General features: G+C 43.8%; 1 protein-coding gene across 2 annotated transcripts in view; it reads right to left on the bottom strand.

Annotated features, from left to right (window-relative positions):
• Window positions 1–26,208, bottom strand: part of akap6 (A kinase (PRKA) anchor protein 6) — a 122,579-nt gene that overhangs the window by 17,600 nt on the left and 78,771 nt on the right. For both annotated transcript variants that reach the window (XM_066694324.1, XM_066694323.1), the window contains exons 10-11: window positions 6,140–6,286; window positions 1,903–2,127 (exon numbers count right to left, since the gene is read on the bottom strand). In XM_066694324.1, coding sequence (XP_066550421.1) covers window positions 1,903–2,127; window positions 6,140–6,286 — 372 coding nt within the window. The remainder of the gene's footprint in view (window positions 1–1,902; window positions 2,128–6,139; window positions 6,287–26,208) is intronic.

Here is a 26,208-nt window from a genome sequence, read left to right as displayed (position 1 = left end):
AAACATTTGGAATTACGAGAGATTACCGGCAGGTTTGTGGTTAAAACATGGCTGTTCATTACTGCTGAAAGTTAGTATGCAATCTCGGGCAAAAACCCCGGCTGATGAACAATTTTGTGGATTTTAAAACTAATAACAGCCGAGGATGATTGGCGAGAGGAAGGCACTTTAAAACCGTCTCCATGCAACTCCGCTGATTGCCCCGCCACGCAAGTGTTCTTTGGAAATTGTCTCCGAACATCCTGTACGACCTTTTCCTGATTTACTTGAACAGGAACAGGTCAAGCCCGCACATCTTAATATCGTTTTATTGAATTAAGCTGTGGGGTTATAATTAAGAAATATTACGAAGACTGTACATTTGGAAAATGATGCACTGGTGTGACCTTGAGGAACCTGAGCAGAAACCACTGAGAGCCCTGTGTACGAGTCGGGTGCTTGTGAAACATTAACGTTTTCCTCCGAATTAAGGTGATCATTCAAGATTTAAAAAAGTATGCGCTGGCCTCCTCCTAATGGGCCCCCGTCCATTTCTTTATAAAGAAAAAATATGTATCATTCGTTCACTAACTCTGCAAAGGCCTCCTTCCACTCGCACACAGAAGTATTGGAAATACGGTCCAGCAGAGGAAGCACAGGCCTGTGTGGAAATGGCAACGCGGCGAGGGGTTTCTGACACGCAGGGCAGGGGAACCGTTTAAAGTGAGTTACGAGCTCGAAGGTAAAAAACCACCAAGAAATGTATGCCTCGAAATCATCTAAACTCTCTATTTAGATATTAAGTGACAGTAATAAAAACATAATAATCCTTTTTGAGGTATTTTATATTGTAGCCACTGAGGTAATACATCGTGTCTGTCTTTTACTGTTCCCTGAGCAGTGGAGTGACCCGTGAATCGTTTCCATAGCATGAACTGCAATGCAACCTATAAAACAATATTCCCCTGGCGATGGCCTTTCGAAGGGCCTATAATTATACCAGCGCTGGGTATTGGATCTGTTTTCATCAGAATTGCCAAAACAGATATATGATCGTTAAACGCTCTTTTTTCTCATTTTCTGCCTTTTTGCTTTGTAACGTAATGGCTGTTCTGTCCATAAGAGCCGTAAGTATCAATATTTCTAATCATTTTTTTACCCACTGCGTTCCGTAGAAATCAATGACTAGAATTTTTTCCCGTCTGCAATATGAGTTTTCTTTAATATAAAAGGCAAGGGCTCCTTCTATTGTTTTTTTTAAACCCATCATAATTTATAAAAGCCTTTATTGTGCATAGACTTAAAAATAGCTTATTCCAGATGTTATATTTGTCAGGCATTCGAAAAAAATGCTCATCAATTCTCAAATATGTCGACCCTGATATTGGCAGCTGTTGATTCATGTCCTGCTTAGGGTTCAGTGGAAAAACAGCAGCAAGTCAAGCGATATTGAATTATTTTACAGAAATTAAAAGAGTTATAGGGCATAATGTACCTCGAGTTATGCTCTACTTATGTTCCAGATTTAGAACATTATAAACACATTGTTACAAACCGAGATTCCGGATTCACTGAGAGGAACTACTGCTTTGGAAATAAATCACAGACTTCCTGCTCACAGTGCTCGGCACCTCAGACACTTTAACCAAAACAATGAAGGAAAACTACCACTGGTGTGCGTTCCACTCAAAACTGAAAATGCACAATACAATCAAAATCCAAACCACAGGGTTTTCTGGGTAAATCACGACCTACGCCAAATTTTTCTAGTTTGTTTCCAAACGCTACGCCATTGGTTCCCTTTCGTTTTGTTTGTCTTGAATGATCTGGGGCTCAGCTTTGATTGGCTCAGAACCACGCGAGATTGACTAGGGTGTCACTCCCACCGACGCACCCAGCCCCCCCTTCCCATCCACTCCTTACCTTGAAGTACTGCAGCTGCTTTGGGGCGTGTGGTGTCTCGTCCTTCTCCTGCCTCAGACAGGAGTTGAAGATGAACAGCTCCGTGTCCCTCAGCCAGGCCTTCAGCTCTTTGATGCGGCCCTCCAGCTGCTGCAGAAGAAGCCCAGTGTCCGCGGACAGCAGGTCGCGAGGGCTGGGGCTGGGTTGGCTGGTGCTGGGACCCTCTGTCCGCTCACCCAGGGTTTTCTGAGATCACAAGGAGGAAAAAGAGATCAAATCGCTAAGAAGCAACTAAAGTATCTGCCTTATGAATCTATGAATACAAGCAGAAACAAAAAAGGACCCAACAAAAACAACAGCAGCGAAGTACACTTTTATGTTAAACTCCAAGGCATTAGCCTCCAACAACACGGCCTGTCTGTCTTCTACACGGCAGCTTTGATATTGAGCAACTGCTGTTTGTTCGTTTTATTATGGTTTCATTTAGCAGGAAAATCCCTCTGAGATGGATCATGGCTTTCTCCAGCGCGTCCCGGTGGCAGCGGTGCATAAACAGCGCCGTGGCTTTGATTGTCCCACTGCTGCCTGGGCATTAACTCTTCCTTTGCTTCCAGCTCTGACTTGGAAACCTGTGGAAACCCCTCACCGGTGTACTGGAGGTATTTAACTCTCTACACCTGTGAGCTACCCCTGAAATGAGCCGTAGAACCTCCGATATGTGAAAAGTCAACTGACTGTAGAGATATTGAATATTATTGGCTGACACATCCTTGTAAAACAGCACTGCAGTCAAATGAAAAGGCCGGGACGGCACAATCATTAAGGCTAAGCATCTATAAGCATTCGACTACAGACCCATGCCAATTTAAATATGAATCAATCACATTTTATTTTGTATAGCGCCCCTCGCACAGTTGCCATAGAGCGCAATAAACAATACAAATAGCTTTAAACCTCACATTGTTTTCACCAACTACATGAGGTAAATAATAAGTCTGAATAAAAACACTGGACTGAAAAGCAACCCTGATGGACGTTCACAGGGGCTAGTGCAAATAAGAGACTCCCCCACACATGAACCCGAGAGCGGCTCTGAGATGTGCTCTGTGGCTACTGAGTGTCCCCATATCATTAGGACAAGAACGATGAGAAACAGACGAGAACGGACTCCGCGTTGATTCACCGGTACAAACTACATGATTACCCCATTAATAAACACTGTTTGGTGTAATTATAATTCTTTTGAACATGGTGTCTGTGGTAGTTGTAATGGAAATGGATGTGATAATGAATCAGCAGTGAGAAGGCCATTTTGGTGTGTCACACCAATTAACTGCTCTATAATTTCTGCATTCTGCTTGCATTTTTAATAATTACCTTTTTATTAACATGTTTGGGTGGCTTTCATTAAATGCACTGCTTTACTACCAAGACAATGCGGAGATGAAGTGAGTTATCCATAATGGTAAAAGACTCGATAGGACCAATCTGAAATTAGCACCACAGGTTATCGCTGGCGTTCGCAGGTTTCAGCTCTGCAGCGATGTCTGCTTTACTGATGATTTTTTTGTCTAAACAGTATATAATGCGGAAGCTCATTAGCAAAATGACACGAAGCAAAATAAACGTATTTTCTGGAGACGTGCAAGTGCCTCGTCTCGTCAATGACAGACCGTCCTGGAGACTGAAGACACGCGGCCGTTAAATCAGCAGAGCTATTGGATTAGTCGGGATAACACAGTGACGGAGGAGCTCAGAGTCTATTTCTCTGAGTAGTTTTGCTCAAATGAATCTAAGTCAATTATTTTCTCCTGAAATGCCGTATAAATGAACCTTTGCTGTTCTCTGAAGTGTCTCACTCCCAGCAAAGGACGTGTGTGTGTGCGTGTGTGGGAGTGTGTGTGTGTGCGTGAGTGAGAGAGTGTGTTGTGTGTGTCAGTATGTGTGCGCGTCTCAGTGTGTGGGGATTGTGTGTGTGTGTGTGTCAGTGTGTGTGTGTGCGCGATTTTCCCTGGGTGTGAATATTGATAATTCCAGGCCCTCAATGGACTCCAGATTTAGCCATTGTTTCTGCGCCGTGACAAACGCAGCAGCAGGAGGTGAGGCCGATGCCCTTGGAGGCTGGGGTTACAAAAAAGAATTTATTGCCACTTTATTTTGTTCTGGAACAGTTTGCAATCATAAATTCTTCATAAGCAGAATACTTCAGAGAATGGTCTGTCTTCATAAATATACGACAGAGGACATCAATTTCATTTAATTCACAATTTGTGTCAGCACAGCAGATGCCAATGCCTGCCTTGATAGGCTTGTTTAATATGCAATTGAGACGGAGTAATGTGTGCGGCACAGGGAACAAAATTTCACAGATTAAACTCTACGCACCACTGACATTTCATTCTAATGTGTTTTTATTCTACACTGCTCACCTCAGATGAAAGAAATATTCAAACCAACACTACTTTACTTCATATATACTTTTCTTTTTTTTTTAAATGTCAGCATTTAAATGTATGGCTGTTAATTTTGTGTAAAATGTTAATTAACACGGATCACTCTGGTGGAAACAGTCTGAAGTTCTGTGGCTCCGACTTTAAATTAAAACTCTATTTGCTTCTAAAAATAATGCATATGCTAATTAGGAAAGTCGGGGGAAAATGTCTTTGACTCAGGGAAGATCGGTGCGAAAAAGGAGGGAAAAGAATCCATACTTTTGAAGCCGCTGCTCCCTTTATCAATCCCCCGAGATGAGGCGAGCGCACGCACAATACCGAGACGGGACCCTTTTCATGCATGGAACACATCCCGAACAAAAGCCGTGTCCCATTGACAGAGCAGGAATCTGTCCAGGTCAGTGGCGATCTCCATGTGTGTATTTCAACAACAGAAATGCTCTTCTATTGGGCCAAGATGTGTCATTTTCTGCCTTGACATCCATCGCTAGTCGAATCTCCCAAGCAAGTAATCAGCCAAACAAAGTGGAGTGAAGTGGGCTTGTCCGCAGAAACAGCTGGAGGCGTCCCCCACACTCCCGCGCTGACGTCTCACTCCGCTGCTGAGGACCGGATCCGTGGGGCTCGTCTGGAGCAATTAGGGATCGGCGACACCGAGGGGTTCTCTACATGGTCTCGAAAGAACGGTAACGACTCCAGGGTGACTCTCGTTCAGATGGACAGAGCGAAGAAGTTGGGCCTCAGGCATCTGAGACGGTCTGTGATGCGTCGGCTGATGTTCAAAGCTCAAATATTCTGTTTGTTTGTTTCCATTGTTACAATACGGCTCACCTCAGTCACTCTGATGGCGACTCTTTCAATCTCAGGATGCATAAAAAGCGCGCTGACAATTAATCAATTACAGGAACGAGGATAAACTACGGCTCACAAGCAGTGGGTCTGTGTGCTGGTAATTCACAGCGTATGGCTGAGGGCATTGCTGGAGTGAAAAGGATAATTGAAAGAGTACTGATTATATTTTTCATGTAATGGATTAGATCAGTTATGATTAGTCAAAAATTAGCTTTTAAAAGCAATGCACAGATGAACCCTGATAGGAATCGCAAGCCGACCTGTACAATTAATAATATCATCAAGGAGGCTGTAGGAGATAAGATCTCACTCTTTGGATGATATCCAAGTTCGTAACTGTCCCATCTGAACGCTGTGAAGCTACTGTACTTGGCACTACCTGCATATGTCTTGCATAGATAAGAGCTAAAAAAAGAAATAAAGCCCAGGGCCTGTTCATCATTTATAGAAGTTATAAGTGTCGATCCTGAGTCGCTCATTTAAAATGAGCTCCTAGCCAGCGTTCAAAGCTTTATCTCGACTGGGGACTCGAACAGCCCAGTGTAACTGAAAAAACAGAAACCTTTCAAGGGGGATATCGACCTGCATTAACTCTGCTGACCTGAGAGGACTTACAGGTTTCTGTAACACACGGGGGAGCGTTTGTGTAAGGGCTGTTGTGGATGCGGCTTCACTTCTCTTGAGGGTTCATTACACTTTATTTAACTGGCATTTAAATTATTATCAGCTGAGAATCATAAAGACCCAAATGAACTATGATGTTCTCTACCTCAGCGTTTCCCAGTCCTGCCCCATCCCCCCCGCCCCGCTGTTTGGGCTTGTGTGGAAATAAACCCGCTATCAGCACATGAAACACACCACCACACAATTAGGACGTCCAAGGAAAGCTACCAGACCTACGTATGACAGTGCAAGCCCGATCGGGATGGTTTTAGTTATTTCGATTTCTTTACCTCAAGCAGGTCCCACTTGTCCGTCAGGGCGCTGACTCGGTCCTCGAAGTCGGCCGGCAGGACTGTCCCGCTCCGGCGCAGAGACTCGACCCGGCTCAGCAGCTGCGTCTTCCTGGGCAGCCACATGGCCATCTCCACACTGTTGCCCTGGACAGGAGACACAAGCACACACTGAGTCCCCAGCGCACAACACAGCAGAGCTCTGAATACTGATCTAATACTGCAGGTCTTTGTTCTGGGAGTTCGAAAACCAAAACTCCACCATAAATACTATGTTTCAATCAAAAGAGAGTCCATCCGATTCCTCCTTTCGACCCCAGTACCTCACGATCTCTCTCTCTCTCTCTCTCTTTCTCTCTCTCTCATTGTGCCATAAACATCTTTCTCTCTGTTTGAGGTGTTAACCAATTACAGGCCTGGCTTTAGCTACTGGAGGAAAAGTGCCCTTCATTCACAGCCCCGACGTTGTGCGTTGTTATATTGAGAAGTGATTGCTCGTATCTAATTTAACACTGAAGTCATCACTGCGGCTGTGTTAACTTACAGTTTTTACCATCAATCAAATCAGAGTTCTCCTCAGCCTTATCATCACACAATGAAGATGTGATCACTGCGCCCCAGTACAGACCCACAGAGCCACGATATTCCTCGCATCGAGTCCCACTGGCGCCCTCAGTTCAGTGGCACCCATGTGTGCGTCTGCGAGGTGAAAGACTCTCATTACGGAAAGTCACTGCACAACAGGGAGGTGTTGTTGTTTTAGGAAAGGGAGACATCGATGCTCAGCAGATACATCAGACCACAGGATAATACGATTTCTAGTGTAGTAAATGAAAATGTGACCGTAATTGGCATCGATGCCAGACGCAATTTTAACCTCCAAAGAAAGACCTTGGCGTTGGGTTTGGGCTTCCAGAACAGACCAGGAGTGTGAGGGGGACGCTACACAATGTCACACCTTTTTGGTTAATTTATTTTTTCTTTCATTTTCTGCATCAATAGCCACTTGATTCCGTTACTTGCCTGTCATTTATCATTATGGCCAGAGAATATTCAAATATTTAAATGCGCTCTGTTTTTTTTGTCAACACCCGCTTCGTCATTTTTCACTGTCTTCATGTGACGGACTTCATTCCTCCGTCTTTTTTCAGTCATCAATCCCTTTCATTTTTGTAATACTGTTGCAAAATTAAACTTGTTACTGCCTACAAATAAGGGAACCATATAATTTATTTGTTGACAGAAAATATTGATTTTAAGAGAACACTTTCTGTTTGTGTTTAGAAGTCTGAAGAACTGCGTTATATTGATCACAAGGCACACATCAGAGCAGAGGAACAAAATAAGTTCAGAGGACTACAAAAAGCATGAGATACAGGATTGTAAACAATGCTGCTGCACAGGTTTCAAGGTAATCTTGTTTGCTAGGATGCTGATTAAATGATTATTTTGCTGTTATTTAGGAATATCCTTCTGAGAGTGCGGTGAAGATAACACAACATGCAAAGTGATCGGAAATGCAGGGATTGTTCCACATTAAAATAAACGCACGGCAAAATCAACAAGCAATCATTACTTTTAATTCATTTCACATATTAATGGCTATGAAAGACTTTGAAAATGTCAGCAAAAATGCAGTCATACATGAAAACATTTAATGCATTTTTTTTATAGATTCATCTTATCCATTAAATTAAAGTTTGTTCAGAGTCTGAAACATTTCCAGACAAAAGAAGTCAGACTCCACGCACTGGCTACATTTTAACTCTTCAGACTGGTGCGAGTTATTGGACTGGAAAAGAAACACCTCAGCGCATTCGGAGGCGAGCAAAGGCTGCCAGACATTAGTATACGATACGATATGATATTATTATATGATCTCTCTCATTAACTTCCCATCACAGCCCAGACTATAGGAATGAGATCCCCACACCCCCACTGAGGCTGGGCTACAGTGACCTCCACACGGGGAAATCCCGGCACACTGTCGTTAAGCACGGACAAGCTTTATCAATGAGATGAGGACAGTGTCTCGGGAACGGGACTGGATTAATGTCCTTTATTTGTTTTGACAGAGACCGTTTTCCTTCAGGTCTTCAGAGGAAGCTCTGGCCCTCCGCAGCACCCAGAAACCAGCATCTGACACCCCACGGACACAGTAACATTGAGCGGCAAGAGCCACGCGGCCGGCCTTTAAAAGGTGATCATGAATACCAGTTAACATCCAAGGTGCTGTAGGAGGAATGGGTCCATTAAATATTTATAAGCCCACGATTATCATGTGGAACAAGAGACAGGAATTGTAGTGACACAGTGGCCACATCAACTGGCTTTTCACATTTTCTGCCTGACATTAAACCAATCCCAGAATAAAATTACATAAATCACTCGGCTCTGAGAGCTATAAAAGCTCACTCAGAGTGAAATGAGTTTAGACAGTCTCATATGAATTTCGGGAGAATAGCATGCAAGTGATAACAAGATTAACACCATTATTAAAATCAGAGGGTCCTCGTCGCGCAGCCGGCGCACACAGACGCCGCGTTTACCCTAGTGACCCGCGTGTGAATACAGCGCCGGGCCTCCTAGTGGACCGCGGCCTGCAGTCCGTGTCCCATTCAGGGCGGCCAGTCTAGCACAAAAGGCTCGAACGAAGCAGAGCGTCGAATAAAGGAAACGGCGGACTTATACCGTACGTCCCGAAGCGAGGGGCTGTCGAGCGAAACAATGTCTTCGGGAGGGAGAGGAAAACAACGCAACGCCACCAGAGAGCCGGGCGGGGGGACGTGTTTATTTGCTCAGCGATGCCAGTGTCTGAGCTTTATTCCCGATACAATGGCAAGGATTACATCTCTGCTCTCGACACCCATCTTCAGTGTGAGAAAGACACGTCACACGGCCAGGAGATGTGAATTAAAGCACAGAGCAAAGATCTACTCCCAGAATTAAAGACTACAACAAAATATTCAATATCTGGGAATAGGCACAATCAGGATTTGGTTTCTCTAACCAATCTGCAAAAGAAACTATTTCTTCTCTGTTATAATTGTTTATATATTAGATTTCATTTCCACTTTTGCATTGAATTCTTGACCTCATAACCAGGTCACTTATAATAATTAATAGTTTATTCATAGGGGATAAGTATAAATGAGAGTTTAAATATTGTGGGTTTGCTGAACAGTAAGACAAACTGATCAGTTTAAGAATAAAAAAGTATGAACCTGAAAAGAAGGATTTTAAGCAAAACAAGACATTGCCAGGGATTTATATAGTCAAGGCTTGTGAAACCTGTATCAAACTGCAGATTTAAATATAACCTGTATATCTTTCATAATTCCCCCTGTGGTACCGTGTCAGCTGTACAGATCTGTGTACTGCTAGTTCATTCATGGAAATCTGAGCTGTCTTCAGCAGACAAGGTTCGCTCGGCTCCTCACAGATGTTTAAGTTCACCAACTGAAAGCAGGAAAAGAAAAAGAACAAATGTTTACTTAAAAAAAAAAGAAAAAAAAAGTTCCAGCCCAGATCAGGACAACTTTCTCAACAGTTTGTGCTAAATGTGTGCTTTTATAAAACAGTTTTCATGAAAAATCACGCCCAAAAAATTCTGCTCAAACGGAGACCGGAACAAAAGCCCCGAAACACTGTTAATTGTCACCATGGTGACCAGAAGAATAAGCCATTTTCAAACTGGTACAGAGGCTCACAGTGAGCGAGTCAAGCATTTTTTAGCCTCCCCTCAGTGTTTAAGAACAAGGTGCCCAGTCACAGAGGGGTCAGAGAAGGAAATTTCCAGCAACCAGTCGGGATCTGATCGCCCGTGGAATGTATTTATTTGAGGGGAAAAAGGACAGAGAGAGAGAGAGAAAATCTGAACATTGTAAAAATACATTAAGTAGCTAAACAAATCCAGCAGACAATGGATCATTCAGGAAGCTGGAATCTCACGAAAAAGATGACTCAGGAGTCGGATGCTCTGGGCCCATAGAGCGCCGTGAACTCTGACCCCGGGGACCCATGGGAATTCTCCTGTTGTCCTAGAACTCCAGGACAGGGGCAACACAATGGGCCGCAGGACGGGCTTCAAACATTTCTCTCTCTCAGCCCAGGGAACACGCTGGACAGTTTAGCAAAGTGTTAATGAGAATCGCAAGACAATCAATAGACAAAGACGCATACAGTAAACCCACAGATCGGTGCAAGAACAGCAGGGTCTTTTACAGAGAATCATTTAGGAAAGCTTCAACTGTATCTCTGGTTTCTACAACAGCCACCCTTAGGGGTTTGAGAAACAGCAAAATACAAAATCCTTTTATTTTCGTAAAAAGCTGAACTCAATTTGACACGAATTCCTAAACAAACTTCAGTCTAAGTTTAATGTGTGTGTGTATAGACAGACAGATTAAAAATGGCCGTGTTTGCCTTCCCCCGTGTCACTGAGGTGCGTGTGTTTTATGGTGGCTCTTTCATGGTTTCCCTCCTGTCTCCTCGCCGGGCTTCGTGGTGACCCCATAGCAGTCCATGGCTAATGCCATTCACAGAGGAACAAAGGGCCCTTTTTCCCCCCCGGCTGCGGGTCCTCGGCTCAGCTGCACACACAGCGCAGGAATCTGCTGAGGTCCAGCTCTCCCTCGCCCAGCTTCGTCATTCTGGGGCTCAGTTTTTATGAGACAAACACAGGAGACAATACAATCCACAAAGATCAAAATGTGTGGTTTCTCTCAGTATTATTATTCTGCCACTAAGACCTTTCCGACAAGTAGAAGAAAAACACAGCGGACGAAATCCTAACTGCAACTTCCTCGGCAGGACTCGGGTGTGAGTCTCAGCACTGGCCAACACCGGTTCAGTGCCACACCGCTGTTTGCCAAGCCGGCGCAGCAAGGAAGTCGAATGTGCGTCTATTATATCCTGCAGTACACTATATATTACAAGAGGCAAATTGCACACAATCAGAGCCTTGTCAAGCTGCCTGCTTTTTCTTTATTGATAATAATTTAAGGCAAATAACTTTGAGAAAGCAATAGAAATTATAAATGCTTGGGCGATTTTCCTTGTAAATTAATAATAGACCCGCCTGATCGGGATAAATTTGGAGCCCAGGCTTTGATGGGGAAAAAAATTAAAAAGTGCAATGTCATTTAAAATCGGCAGAACTCGCCGAGTAAATTACATTTGAGGATTCGAATCGGTTTCTTTCTTCTAGCTTATTCCATTTGCATTAACTGAAAATTATATTACATAGGCCATGCATTGTTAATTGGACGTATATTGCATTATCCTTGATATAAATCAAACTACAAATATTGAAATGAATTGCAAATTCACTAATAGAAGATCATGAAACAATCTTTTTTAAGTATCCCTCATTAATAATTTAATTCTAATTATATCACTGTGAGGTTCTGTTATGAGACCCGACATCTTATTTCCTTTGACTTTTTCCTCTTCTCTCTCCCTACAAACGTCGCCGCGTGTTGTTTTGATTTATGTGCGGAATAATAGAGATAAATTAGGATCCCAACATCTGAGCTGAGGGGGGAAAACGGCTGGATTCTTCACGTCACGTCTGTAATGTTTCTGGCGAAGATCTTAAACGGCTTTCAAAATTACAATGTTATCACCGTCTGATAATGAGCAGCGCAGAGGAAAAGTGGGCCCTTTTGTGGCCGCAACGGAACAAGGAAAGTTTACTTTGAGGAGGACATAAAAAACGAGTCTGTGCAATTTTTAGTGTTTTTTTCCCTCCGCCAAGCATTTCTAAACAGCCAATTAAGTGCTTCTATTTAAAGCTCATTAAAAAGCGTTTCTTGGAGCTGAAGCAAGGCGAGTGAAAGGAGTTAAATTCCCAGCAGCCCGGGCGTGGAAGCCGAGGGCCCGAGTGAAACCCCTGCTCTGAATTGAGCCGAATGAAAAGAAGCAGTTGGAAAATAGCTGCAATCATTTAATGCAGATGACCCCTGACAGCCTCGCAGCTCTTCTATCTGAACAGAAATTTGCATGGGGTCTGTGTGCAGAGGAACAATGTAACCTAAATGGTAGACAATCTTTATTCTAATGAAGTGGGTGTCAAGGTCAATGTAAAACTGTGATGATAAATGGCGCAGCACTAGGCAGAGGAGTCGCGCAGGCATTATGGCGCTTTCACATTAATTGTGGACTGAAATGCACTGAGTGAATTTTGTGCAGAAAGAGGGAGAGTGGGGGTGGGGGGCTTAGAGAGAGAGAGAGAGAGAGAGAGAGAGAGAGGGGGAAGACGGGGGATGGGACTGGGGGGGGTGGCTGCATTTATATGTTAGTGCAGGACATTATTTAGATCCCATCGTGCAGACATTTTGCACATTCAAAAAACAATAAGCAACGCTGTACTAGACCTTTATGTCTTTTATGATGATAGCAATTACAACAGGGAGGCAATGAGGGTGTAAAGTGTGTGTGTGTGTGTGTGTGTGTGTGTGTGTGGGGGGGGTGATATAAGAGATCTTTATTATCTTTGAAAACAGCATAAACTGAATATACTACAGTTTATGTGCCAGACACCCATTGGTCCACCGTGCGCTCACATAAAAATATATCATTGTGTGTTTTATAATATATCTGCTAATTCTTCCTGTCTGCCCCCCCCACCCCCGTTCCTCAGGGTAAAGGGTATTTGACTTGAATGCATTAAAAAGGCAAGATTAATAGGTGCGGAATATGTAATCTCTTAAAACAGTTGTCATCTCACCCAGTGACATTCTGCTGAGAGGTAAACGGGGAAATGAAGTTCAAAATACAAATGTGTGGCACTTTGTCATTAACCCTCAAAGGACTGGAATAACAGAAACTAGTCATTTAATGTGCTGAGATAACATCTGCGACCGAAATGCACTATTCCCTAAAAAGTCTTTTAAATATCACTCCGGTTTCCAGTGCGATTGTATTGACGTCTATAGAGGGCTTTGTATATGTGTCCTATAGTCTGTGTTCCTATAGACTTCAATGCCACCCGATAAGGAGACAGACTCTGATGGGACAATAAGCTCAGTCCGCACATTCCTGCAGGAATAACATTTCTCTTACATATTCCTCAAACTCTCACAGAGGGAAAACCGCATTTACATCCCCCTTTAAAGAACTAGACATATTTAAATAACTATACGACACAAGTCACAGAGACTCCATTATAACAGACGAAAACTACGGAAATACATTCCTAACTACAGATAAACTTCTGCCAAAAGATGCCTCGCTCTTTACTGCTCTATTTCACAGAATGTAATGCCGAGAGCAACTCAGAGTTCCTTCTAAGTGCTTAGTGATTGTGCGGCACAAAACTAAATAAAATCAAATACAATAAATAACCCATTTGTTTCTAGTTCTGTTTGTTGTTACTGTTTCCCCTGCAGTCTGCAAATTGACTAGAAGCTTTACAGCTTTCAGCAACTGTTGCAGCCGGTCTCTCAGACACCTGGCAAGACGGTGGATCCCTCAGGACTAATGCACAGGGGACTGGTTTAAAAATCCCACACATCACTCATGCGCCGAGAGGGTCCTCTTCCTATATTTCTCTCTCATGTGGGTCGTCTGTATGCAAACTCACCCCTTCCTGGAACCAGAACACAATTCCTCACTAGAAAATTAAACGTTCTCGTCAACGAACCTCTCGTTAAATAAATAAATGTGTTCTAATCTGCTAAACGCACTTCCATAGCTGGAGAGATCATTTTGTGATAAAAACATTGACTCTTTGAATGTGATTTTGTTATACAGTTGGTAATATTTCCCCCCCTGCAGAATTAAAAGAGAAAGTAATGAAATGCAATAACAATTATATTGCAAATTAGGAGGCTAAGCTTTGATCTGCTCATAACTTTATGAAATAACAGTTTTTTGAGGCATGGAAATGTAGTCTGTCATTAATTAAGATTTTTTGTGGCATAATCTTAACATCTGGAAGGCTGCTGATGGAATTTACTGTAAGGCAATATCCGTCATAGCTGACAGATTTTGTAAGCAAGGAATGTATGTTTACCAAGGAGCTGAAATTTACTAAATTAAAAGAAAATCCTCCTTTAATTGGTAATTTTGTTGCTTTCCTCCTCGAAAGAAACACATAGACCTTTTTATTTCTTTTTTAAACACGCCAATGATCGGGGGGGATGTGAACGGCTTCATCGGGGTGTGATTTGTCAGGTCTGGAAGACTGACAGACCCAGGGGGCAGGGCCCAGCAGGGAGTGGGCTGCCGAGCTAAATAGCTGTGAAAGAAGTCTTAATGTAGGATGGAATTCAAACTAACCTTGACATGACCTCAGGGAAAAATATGCGGAAAAGTGAAATGAATGCACTCTGCGAGATACATCCTAATTCTGCGGCCGAAAGGGACCCCCTTCCCAAAGTGTGAGGAGAAACGAAACGCACAAACCAAACTAGAATTAAACCAAACAGAAAAGCACAGGCACAGGAGGGGAAATAGGAAAAGGGGTGGAAAAGCAAAGTGGAATTCAGAGAAGAGGCTTCGGGAGGCAAAGTCTGTTACTGTGGAGGCATGTGAACCATTTGGAAAGGGTCCAGACAGAAAAAACCAACACTGAACAATATTGTTGTCAGCCCGGCTATTCAGGGGAATTGTTTTCTTAGGTTGAATATAAATGACACAAAGCCAAGATTACATCATTGCATTAAAATAGTCCATTGTGGCTGTTAGCCTAAAAGCCTTCCAGACCATATGAGAGAGGGAGAAAAAAATCAGATCCTTAATGTGTATGCCATTAAGCTATATCTGTCTTTATTTGAACATTTTCTTCCCTCACAGCCCAGCCCGGGCACGTAGGGTCTATTTCTCTCTCCTTTTCTCATTTCTCTCAGCTGTTATCTTTTCATTTACTGAGTATCACTTCCACTGCTCCCCGTGTTTGTGCTCGTTTTCGTCTCTTAAGCCCGTTTCCCCGTCCGCCCCGTGTTCCTGCTGAAAAAGTAAACGGAGCACGATCCCACGGTGCCGTTCTGCTAAAATGCTAACGTTGTTCTATCACCTGGCTACTGGGAAATGCTCTCTCTGAAAGGCAGGGAGGCGCTGACAAGCGGACTGGGACACGAACCTCTGCCAGGTTTCAAAACCGTGGCCCAAGAAAATGCAAGGCAAGGGATTAACCCCTGCACTGCCGGCTGAGCAGCCCTTCACCCTGAGCAGGGGGCTCCAGTCGGCAGGTCACGTGATGCTGTAACTGCTGATTTGCTCTGGCCCTCGTTCACAATCAGTGGGTGCCGGCAAACCTGACAAACCCACTTCACAGGAAACATTGGCGATTCGGTCTCCAGCAAGAAATTATATTAAACTAAACAATGCCATTTGATTAGCAGCTTCCTGTTTGTTTGTTGGGGGGCAGGGGGTGAATTACACTTTTAAATCAGGACATAATTGTGCTGGTTGTACTACACTATGGTAATTAACATGTTATGACAAGGGAATGGCGAAATAAACAGGTTTCGTTACCCAGTGTCATAACATGTCAGCTTTAACACGCATGTCCTTTAAGAGAGGAGGCCAGGCACCAGCAACAAAAAACTAAGGATTTTGCATTATGTGAGCAATTGCCTGTTCAAAAGCAGCCATTATGACAGAGCTGAACAAGTCCAGTCCATTAGCACCTGTGTTTTAAAGCCAAGAGCTGCTGCTTTCATTTGACAGTTCCTATTCGCATTTCCGAGCATAAACAGTGCTGTCCCTAAACACGGCCGCTGACAGCGCTGGGCAGAGAGGGACACAGCGGCCTATTGTTAGTTAAACAACATCTATTTTACATCAGAACATATATCAACGCACACGTCGATCAATTAGTCCGATCAAACGGCCGTATCTGTGCAGCGAAGAAAGGAGAAATTCCATTTCCTCCTCAAATTCTTCTCCTCCTTCTCCCGCAAACATTCGCCAGTCAAAAACAGAGCAGGAGCCAAGAAGGAGGAAGAAAAGAGTGGGACTGAATTCAAATGCTTTTAAACAGTATTGAAAGTCTTCACATGCTGTATCCCGGCCAACGAGATCCCTGAATCATTTTGTCATCATCAGCTATGAAGCAGCTAATGTAAAATACAATGAAATATAGCCGTCGCACACGGCTTTAAGTATTTTGCGAGGGGACCTATCAGACAAAATCACAGTCACGTCTCCTAAACGGCAGCGAAACAGTTCAATTTAATCTTGTGGCAGCGTGGCAGGGCGACATTTGGCAATGCACTGCTCGGTTAGACATAAAAATAGATTCATCCTTCAAAACTTATATTTTTATTGGCAGACGACATTCTCTTGCTCTTAGGGAACATATTTGACACTGTACGTTTTATTCCATTGGATTTCACGTGAATCCCACCTGCCCCCCCCCCAACAAAAGTTAAGACTAAATAAACAAACAAAAAAACAAACAAACAAGAGCAGGAAATAAATAAAGGCGAATTACAGTGACAGTATTACCAGGGAAGCGCTTTAGCGTTGGATTGAGTCCATTGTACGGATGTGAGGAAAGGTGGCTGGAGGAACCAACACATAAATTACTTTTACCATTAGCTGTATTGGGCGAAACAAACACTTATGAATTAGTGAACTGACTTGGCAATATTAAATAAAGGAAAGTGTAATGATTATTACAGAAGTGCTTATCAAAGCGGAAGGACAAGTCTACGGTAAAGAACGAGGTCTAGACTCAACCTCAGTCTGCCATCATGTCATTAAACAGCTGGGCGACTGAAATGGCACAGAAGACCCTCCTCTGGAAGCTCACAGCACCTGAAAAGACACAACAAGAGCCGCAACCAGCGGCAAAGGTCTTCCGCATTCCTGGAGTGTGAATTATGCATTTTCTCTCTCCCACAGAGATGCTCTTTCTTGTTGATGTTAAAGTAATGAAGACAGATATGAATTACCCCTTCTCAAGTCATCAACAGCAGCACTGTTTACACTTAACAAATCGCACCGCGTCCCCGTCCACATTAATCTACATTAAAATAATGAAATACATATATATATGAAACAACTAGCAGTGGTTTTAACTCTCTTTAAAATCTGAAAAGATGTGCCAGGACAGACTCATCCAGTCTGCATGATGGAGTGTTATGTCTCGCTTACTGTTAATAGCATAATTACCTTTAATGCAAAAATATAATCTGTTACACACTGTGAATAATAATAATAATAATAATAATAATAATAATAATAATAAAATGAATAATAATATGATGAACTCTCACTATCGCACCTTTCCTGCATTATTTATTTTAAAACAAGTGCATTTGTTTTGTTTGTATCTTAAAGTCTGAGAGTGAAGTTTCCTTTAATCAGCCGTGATCTTGATAAACACTTATAAATTGTTGAAATTATGCAAAATGTCATGTAATATGAGGCGAGGAAATGGTATTTCTCCTTTTAACAAGTTTGTTATAAAACCTAACAGCCAGGTCTTAAAAACGACATGTGGAACTGAGAATTACAAGAAAATAAATCTTTTTCATGATTCTGTGACACTTTATTATCCACTCCAGATTTATTCTCCCTAATATCGCACAACCTCTTGATGGAGTTATTCCCTGAAATGCGTCGAGTCCCTCAGTCCTCTGTCCCCCTTGTTTACATGCGATCGAAACAGGGAATTCGGGCCGATTCCTGTGAGAACAGCCTGTGTTACCTCTGGTGTGGACTTCTAATGACCTCGAATGACCTCTAATGAAATCCACGGTGAGAATCTGGAAGTAATTCTCGATTCTGATTTAAGCTTCTAATCTCACATTAGTCATATTATTACAGTGTCCTTTTATCATCCGAGAAGCACTGCTAAAATTAGATAATTTCTCTCCTTGTCTGATGCTGAGAAATTGGTCCTTGCGTATATTCAATCTAGATTAGACTATTGCAATGCACTGTTTTCCATGAATCACGCCTCGGCACGCCTGCAGCTACAGGGCTTTAACAGAACAAAGAAACGGGCCCACATCACTCCTGTGCTGGTTTCCCTGCACTGGCTGCCAGTGGCATTAGGATCCATTTTCAGATTCCTCTGTTTGCATATGAAGCACAGACTGGACAGGCCCCTGATGATTTACCTGAGATGTTCATTGCATACCTGCCTGTGCGCCCATTGAGGTCATGTGACAGGTCATGTGACAGGGGCCTGCTTTGTGTCCCCAGAGTGAGGTCAAAGTAGAGTCAGCTCCTTGTTATAGTGCTGTTTTTAACACTACTGGTGTTTTTATCTTGTTATTGTTCTCTGTATTTTATTCTCTGTGTGTTTTATTATTTCTCTTAATAGTTTTTTTTAAATATTCTATTCATTTTATTTCCTTGTAGACCACTTTGAGCTGTTTTTACTATGAAAGGCGCTATATAAACAGTTTTATTAATATTATTATGACTGTGTAAATGCCAGGTCACAATATAACTTCAGCTTTAACTGGGTACCTTTTTAAGAGAAGCAGACTTGTGAAGTCTATGCGTTACTCATGTCAACAACAACATTTACATACATACAATTATATATAAAACAAATGATATATAAAACAGAAGCTCAGTTGTTGTTGTTTAAAGGCAGGCCTCAGCAGTGTGCATCAGGAAGCTGCGCTGTGAGCGGAGTGGTGCGGTGTGTGCAGCAGCGGCAGGTGCGCTGGACTGTGGACAATCGGGGGTTAAAGCACGGCCGCACTGCACTGCCCAGCGCCTGAGGAAGAGGCTGTCAGTCAGGGCAGCTGCTCGGTGAAGCAGGCCCTCTGGTGGACAGTGAGGGACAGCGCAGCTGCCAGAGAGACGGGTAATTCTATACCTTAGCACTGAGATGTCAGAGAAGTGAGCATTAACAACAGGGAGACGATCCACAGAACAAACCCAAGATAATCACTGTTTTGCATCTCTTTGTGCATCAATTAATCCAGTCTGTGATACGCAGTGTTTAGCTGCTTTCCTTCCTGCCCACATTGTCATTCTTGACGCACACGCACACACACACACCAATTCAAATGGTCTCTCTCTTTTCTTTTGACAGTCTTTCTTAGAGGAATATTAAACTGTGGTAACTGCACTCCGTGTCGTATCGATTCAGCAACACCAGAGTGAGGAGCACCTCGATTCCTCAGTACAATCGACAGGATTGTTTTTTTTTACCAGCGTCTCAGACGTATCTCCTGCTTGGCACCCTAGAAAAGGTAGAGAAGTGTCTCGACCGCACACAACAGACGAGCAGACCCCATCCCTTTGTGAAACCCCGTACAACAGCCCTGTGAACAGTGGCTACTCCTCAGGGGTCAGGGCAGACGACTGCTCATCTCGACGGCCTCTCCCTCGCACACAGAGAGCCTCTCGAACCAGAGGAGCTCAAGAGCTACTTCTCTCTGGTTCCCTGTTTTGCTTAATAAAACTCCTCCATTGACGGCCTGCACATGAAATAGAGCGCAGCGCCGCGGCGGAGTCTCTCTGAGAGTGAATCTCCACTTGAGAAACTGAAACAGAACTTAATACCTAAATCTACTCTTTCAAGTGTTGTTATAGCAACATCTAACTTACTTGAACGAATCAAACAGCAAAGCCCAACAGACAATGTGTTTCCAATCAATAACGAGAATCCCCCCCGCTCACATCCTTCCTCGTATTAAATTACATGTCAGTGACTGCCTCGGCTGCAGAGCCAGAGAAACGCGCCGTGTTTAAGGGGAAGCTGTCTCTTCTTAAAGCCCAAAGTCTTAATTGTTCCAGAGAAAAACACGCTTCCATGGGAACCCCTGCACTGTATTTTAGAGAACACATTTCCTTTGTTTGTGTGTTTGTGTTGTCCGATTGTGTACCTATTGAAACAGCAACGATGCACGCTAGGATGAAGAGGAGTGGGGCCCTTTAACCTTGGGGTGATCTATGGAGGTTATTCAAAATAAGGACAAACAGACAAGTTCAGTTCAGGACCCGGTTTCTCGTTCTGTTCCCTACTTTGTTAACTTCGTTCTGCTTTAACTCGTCCAACAACCTGGAATAAGGTGGATATGTTTCAATAGCATTAAAACTGACATGGCACGGAAACGCACGCTTGTACATTAACGCTGTAACGTCCACGTTGTGGACTCCGGCGAAGGCAGAAGTCTCCGTCTCTCCCTTAAATCAAAACAGCGTCTCTCGTCGGTAATCAGCGCACTTTCTATGCAAAGGAATTAATATGAGAGTCCACTTTCTCTCTGCATTAAATAAAAAATCCCCGTGCCGTCAGCGCCATGTGCTTCCTGGAGCACCATCGGCGGTTTGAAATTGGAAGACGGCACTGGGGGAGCGCTTGATAACCTCTGTAATTAGCTGGACTGGAATAAAATAGACTGCAACGCTGGACTCTCACACGGCCAGAGGCAGCCTGCATTCCTCTCTCACTGAGAACCGGACTCCTTGTCATTAAAAAAGATGTATGAAAGCAGTGCGTGGTATTTATTAGCGAGAGAGGAGTCCAATCGATGTGCTATAGCTTCGTTAGGAGGGGAACTTGGCTTCGTGGTTTTGGACGAAACACCCAACCCACTCAATCCTACAGGGCAGTTCCTGACCAGTGTGGGTCCTCTACTAGAGGATTCAGCCGCAGATGTGTTCCTGGAACTGCTTAAAGATCATTACAGTCACTGCTCCTCTCAGGTAGAAGTCCTGGGCATGTAATCTGAGCCCTGGTGTCCAGGCGAATGCAGAGAGGGGACTGAAGTCTCCATTACATAAAGCCCAGTGCATTAACCCAGGGGGGCAGCAGACCTCGGCTGGACGACCGGCTCAATTGGGTGTCTGAGTGGGGAAAATGCCATTAGAAATGTTTGGTCTAAAGGAAGTTATACAGTCAGGGGAGTCTGCAGGATACTAAAGCACCGCCACGGAGGTTGCTCAGACCAAATGCAACAAACATTTTAATATTGCTACCTGAGAGTGGACGAAACTGCCGTTGGTATTATTGAGTGGTGAGATGTTGTGTATCAGGTGTGATGAGATTTTTCACATCTACTCCCGAAGCTCCCAAGACGAGAAGGGCGATCAGAGACCCGACACGGGAGCGCGGGGACGATGGCACAAGGTCTGCAGAGAGCGGTGAGTGAAATGTGAGTGAAACGCACGGCATCAAAGTTCATTTCCTTGTAACTGAACACAAGTGCAGGGCTGATGAATAAGCCGTTTTTACAAAGTGCCTGTCGGAGGGCTGTTGTACGTGTAATTGCTCACTGTTCGCCGGTGCCTCCTGTCTGTAGCCTCGACGGCCGCAGAGCGAGGTATTGATCACTTTTAACCTTTACCTCCAAGGTTCTCATAAATGTCAGAGGAGTGTATCTTTCTGGGCTCCTGCAACCGCTGGCCTTTCGCTACACAATAAATTAGATGCTATTTCACTGCCGGACCGGTGGATCTCGCCGAGGCGCACGGCCGCGCCGTCCCCGGCTCGGCAGGAGGTAAACTTGCGGACGGAGACACCGTTTGGCATGTGAGAGTTTTGCGCTTCTCAGATGCCTCCCCTGCGACGGGCAGCTGCGCCAAGTCCGCCCGATTCTGGTCTCGACGACAGCGGCGCTCTGTATCGTCGCCCATGGTATCTAACCTCCTCCAAGTCCATCATCGTTGTACAAAGCCATCTGGCACACGTGGGACAGAGCGAGATTAGGCCCCAACACTGAGGCTTTGTGTTCCCATCTCAGCTTTCACGCTATTTTTCTCACCGGCAATTTAAAGACTTAGGCCTCGATGAACCGTAATATCGCATAGAACTACACAACGCAAGGCGCTGTCTTCCGAAACTAATAACCAACCACCTATCAAGAACTGTGCCTGTCTCCTCATATATAAAATGTGCATTTTACATTAAAATCCTGTGAGTGAGGAACAGATTCTGGACAGACCAAAAAGCAACAGCGCATCTGAAATGGTCATCAGTTGGCCGCGTCTCCTGAGCTCTCATGCCTTTCTGAAGCCCCTGAATGAAAGAGAGTGGTTCTGACTATTGAATCTCTTGCAAAGCATCAAACGGGGCTCTGTTGCTCTCCGCACAGCGCCATCCCGCTGGGGCCTGAAGTGGCCGCCCCTCGGGGGAGGGGCGTCTGGGAGGGGGCCAAGTCCCTGCTGGAGCAGCACCCTGAATAAGGGATTGTGTCGGAGCGCCGTGGTGCCAGATCTCCCACCGACCGGGCTGGGCCGGGCTGGGAGCGCAGATGGGCCAGAAATACAGTCAAACATGTCCGCCTGTGTCAGTGTCGCACACGAGGAACAGGGAAGGAAGGACCTGCGACACACACTGCCGTTCCCTTCTGCAGCGTAGTGCATGGCGCGGCAGTTTCATTCAATCATAGACCTTTTTTTGTGTAGTTTTGTTTGCCCGTCCTCTCGCCTGTGATAAGTGTACACATGGTATTTAAATGAACAGTTAGCTCTGCTCCTGCCAAGTGGCACGAATTGTTGCAAGCTGTCCCGGAAGAGTTTTATTAATTGTAAGTTTTTTGAAAAAACTTTTGTCTACTTTTGGAAGTGAAACTCCGTTGCCCGGGAGACGCATTGAAGCCAAGCATTCTAGAATCACACTGCGGCTTTTGTGCGCCGTTGTCCTATTCATATAATCTGAGGTGGCGGGGATACATTTAGGGCTTAATTGGAAAAATCTTAGGTTTCACTCATACTTTAAATTGGGGGGTAAACAATTTGTCTTTTTTTATTTCGTTTTTACATTAAAGACGTGTATGCATATATATATATATATATATATATATATATATGTGTGTGTGTGTGTGTATGGAGTGTGTAAATATAAATATATTAATCTCACTAATTAAAAAATGACAAGCTCCTGGTCAATATTTTGTTATAATAGTATAAGGAATCGTATATTTTCACTCTCTGAAATGATCTTAGTAATCCCTGCTCTCTGTCGATGCAAATGACTCATACTGCCCCCCCCCCCGTCAATATCTCGTTACCACAGAGACCCCTGAGCCGCTGTGACCCCTTCTGAAAACACGAGGGGACCACCCCACCCCCTGCCCCCCCACCAATCATTGCTTATGGCGGGGGGATTAATCCTGGTCACATGGGCAGCTCCTGCCACAAGGAGATCATGACAAAGGTGACAAAGACAGTGATTTCCTGTCAGCGCGGAGTACGACAGGCCTGTCTAGAAGCGATGCAAATGAGGGAAACTTTCAGCTCGGTTTGTTTGATCCACTCAGGGTCGCGGCGCTCGGCAGCCGGGGAGACGCAGCCGGCAGCAGCGGCCCCCCCAGGGAAAAGGGAGCCCCGTCCCCAGAAGGGAACAGGTTAAATCTGCTCAGAAGCCCCGTCAACGGCTTTCAAAAGTTCCCTTGTGTGCCGAGGAGTTACTCCCGGATTATCAAGGTAAACTATACTGGCATGTCAGCCGTCCACAAAGTCAAGACTGGGGTCTAAAGCAGCGTTCAAATCCACTGAGGAGAAATAACAACAGATGTCACACAGCGCCGCTCCAACCAGCCGCCACACACAACCTCGACTGCGTTCCCGAACACAAACGTACAGACGAGTGTGAGGCTGTCATGGTCGTCCATTAGCTGTTGAACTGTGCATGTCACCAAACCCTGGATACAATTAGTTAAAATGACTATTTAGTTTAAAAATCAAAGCTTCCATTAAAAAGCCTATTAGCCTATCCACTAGACAGTGCGGCTGTCTGCATCTTTTTGTTTCAATGATTGTAATTTAACACCAGCATAATTATAGCCATCTATTTGTGTGTGCGTGTGGTTGTGTGTGTTTGAAATGTAAGCAGTAAACAAACCAGCGATGGAAAAGCCGCTACTGTTTCCTGAAGTTCATTTACAAATCTCTATTTTGTGTCAGTGCCGTGAATAAGCACCTCTGTGTTGCTAGTGCTCTCGCTAATGCGTCGAGCCACATGGAGCTGAATATACACATTAAAGACCACCTGCTTGGCTGATAAAATCTAGCACTGTCACAGGCTAACAAAGCAACACTACTTTAATGCACTACAGATTTCCAGCCACATTTCGTAAAAAATAAAATAAAAAAAGGGGAAATTGTCACCAAAGCATTTTATTTAGAGAATAAAAATGCTGCATATATTTACATGTTTACATTCGTATAGAGACCTACGTTATTGTGGACATTTATCTGGATTGTCTGGGTACATCAATCGAGATTCAACAGATGAAGAGAGATCTAAATCTCCAGAAGGATTTTGATTCTCTCACGGAGATCTAATATAAACGCCTCCCCCCGTTTCAACTTAAATAAAAACCTCTGTATATATATTCCTAAAACTACTTGGGTGTTGAAATGCGTCCCCATCATTAGACACAGGAATATCTGCTTTAACCTTTGACCCCGATGATAAATGCCTGTTTCCTCTATCTGAGCTGATGGACACTGGGCTGCGATGGGAAGAATGAGGGTCTGACAGGAATTAAAACGAAGAAATTTGCTCTGAATGATATCTAAAAACTGCTCTGATCACCGAACATCTGTAAAAAGGAAGCAATTAAATAATGGATGACTTTACTGTGAATCAATCGAGTGTTTGATGAATTAATCAAATAGCTGGTGAATGAAAAACAATGCTGGGGCAGACAAACGCGTCGAACGTAAAAGACTGGTTGAACAGATAAAACAAACATTCCCCTCCTGATTTACCCACTGAGGAATCCCCCCGAGGCGCTCTAATAAAAATCTAATCTATTAATATATGATTTATATAAAGTAGAACAGGGCCGGGCACAATCCCCCGAGAAAAGCCATTAAATGTTCAAAAGTTAAAATATAGAAAAGAGGAGAAAAGTCCTCAGTGGTAACATGGTGTGTCAAATGGTTTAAATCCAAACGAAATGAAAAGAATATTGTGAGGAAGTGGCAGTTTGATCACCAAGACTTCAGATAATGGCAGATTAAGTTAGATTTATAAAGCCTGTCAGAAATCCCTAAGCAATATCCAGAACTGTGAAAATGTTCAAGTTTGTTAGGCAGGGCCGTTCTCAGCGGCCCGTATTTCTACAACTGGAGACGCAACGCACCGTCTCTCACACAAGCAATTATTTTCGCACAGGAAAAACGTACGAAAGGGTATCACAACAAGTCATATTTTCACAACGTACTGCGTGGTTTCAATTTTCTGGCCCAGTTGCACTGAGGAATTGGGTCACAAACACACGTAAAAAAACTAAACCGAGGCCAGCACCCAGTTTACAGCCGGACGTTTCCAGTCCTGGCACTAGCGGTCTCCCGTCTCTGGCTGATTGGTACCCAGTTCAGACGGCCACGTGGACGAAAACGCTTCTCACACAAAGTTATATTATTTCTCAGAACACCAGGTCCAAAACCCACAGCATTAGAAAACACAGAGTTTGATATATGATATCAGCATCACCTCCGAAACCAGGCACCTCATAAAGGACAGCATCCCCAATACTGGGCCAACTGCTCAGACAATTTGGAGAGTTTTCGGGGACAGATCTGAACTGAACGCAATCAAACCACATTCAACACAAACCAAACCATATTCGTAACATCATATATGTAAATGAACAGACACAGTACAACTAAAATTAGAAGAAAAGGCAATATTAACATTTAAAAAAGCACATTTTCCCGTCGTCTGGATTCACTGGGATACAAACAGCAGAGAAAGTCAAAGATGTTTGAGGGGATGCAAAGAAACTTAAAAGAAATCAGACTGAGAAAAGCTCAAATGTTTAAAAATGAAGTGTGCAGCCCTGCCGTTTTAAAAGCCTGCTGATATTTCTGACGTGATCACTTGACTAATGGTGAGGTCAGTATGCAAGATGCGAGAGAAGATTAGTTTTGACCTTGAACACAACCTTTGTGGCTCAGAAATGAAAATTTCCGCACAAAATGCTGGGGGGTAGTTGTTTCTTGTCATTATGTTGTTTCCAGTTCTGAAGGTGGTTATTAATTTTATTTCTTTATGATTCACAATCTGCTCTTTGAAATATGCCATATGCTCAAAGCAATTCAAGGATGACGAGTGTCAGAATCAGTACAATAAAAATAGCCTAAATGAGGTTGATTTACTGCCGGAGCCGCCGATGCCGCGCAGCTCCCCTCAC

The sequence above is a fragment of the Amia ocellicauda genome, chromosome 21, assembly GCF_036373705.1.
Source record: "Amia ocellicauda isolate fAmiCal2 chromosome 21, fAmiCal2.hap1, whole genome shotgun sequence".
NCBI classification, from domain to species: Eukaryota; Metazoa; Chordata; class Actinopteri; order Amiiformes; family Amiidae; genus Amia; species Amia ocellicauda.
This window is presented reverse-complemented; position numbering and strand designations above follow the sequence as displayed.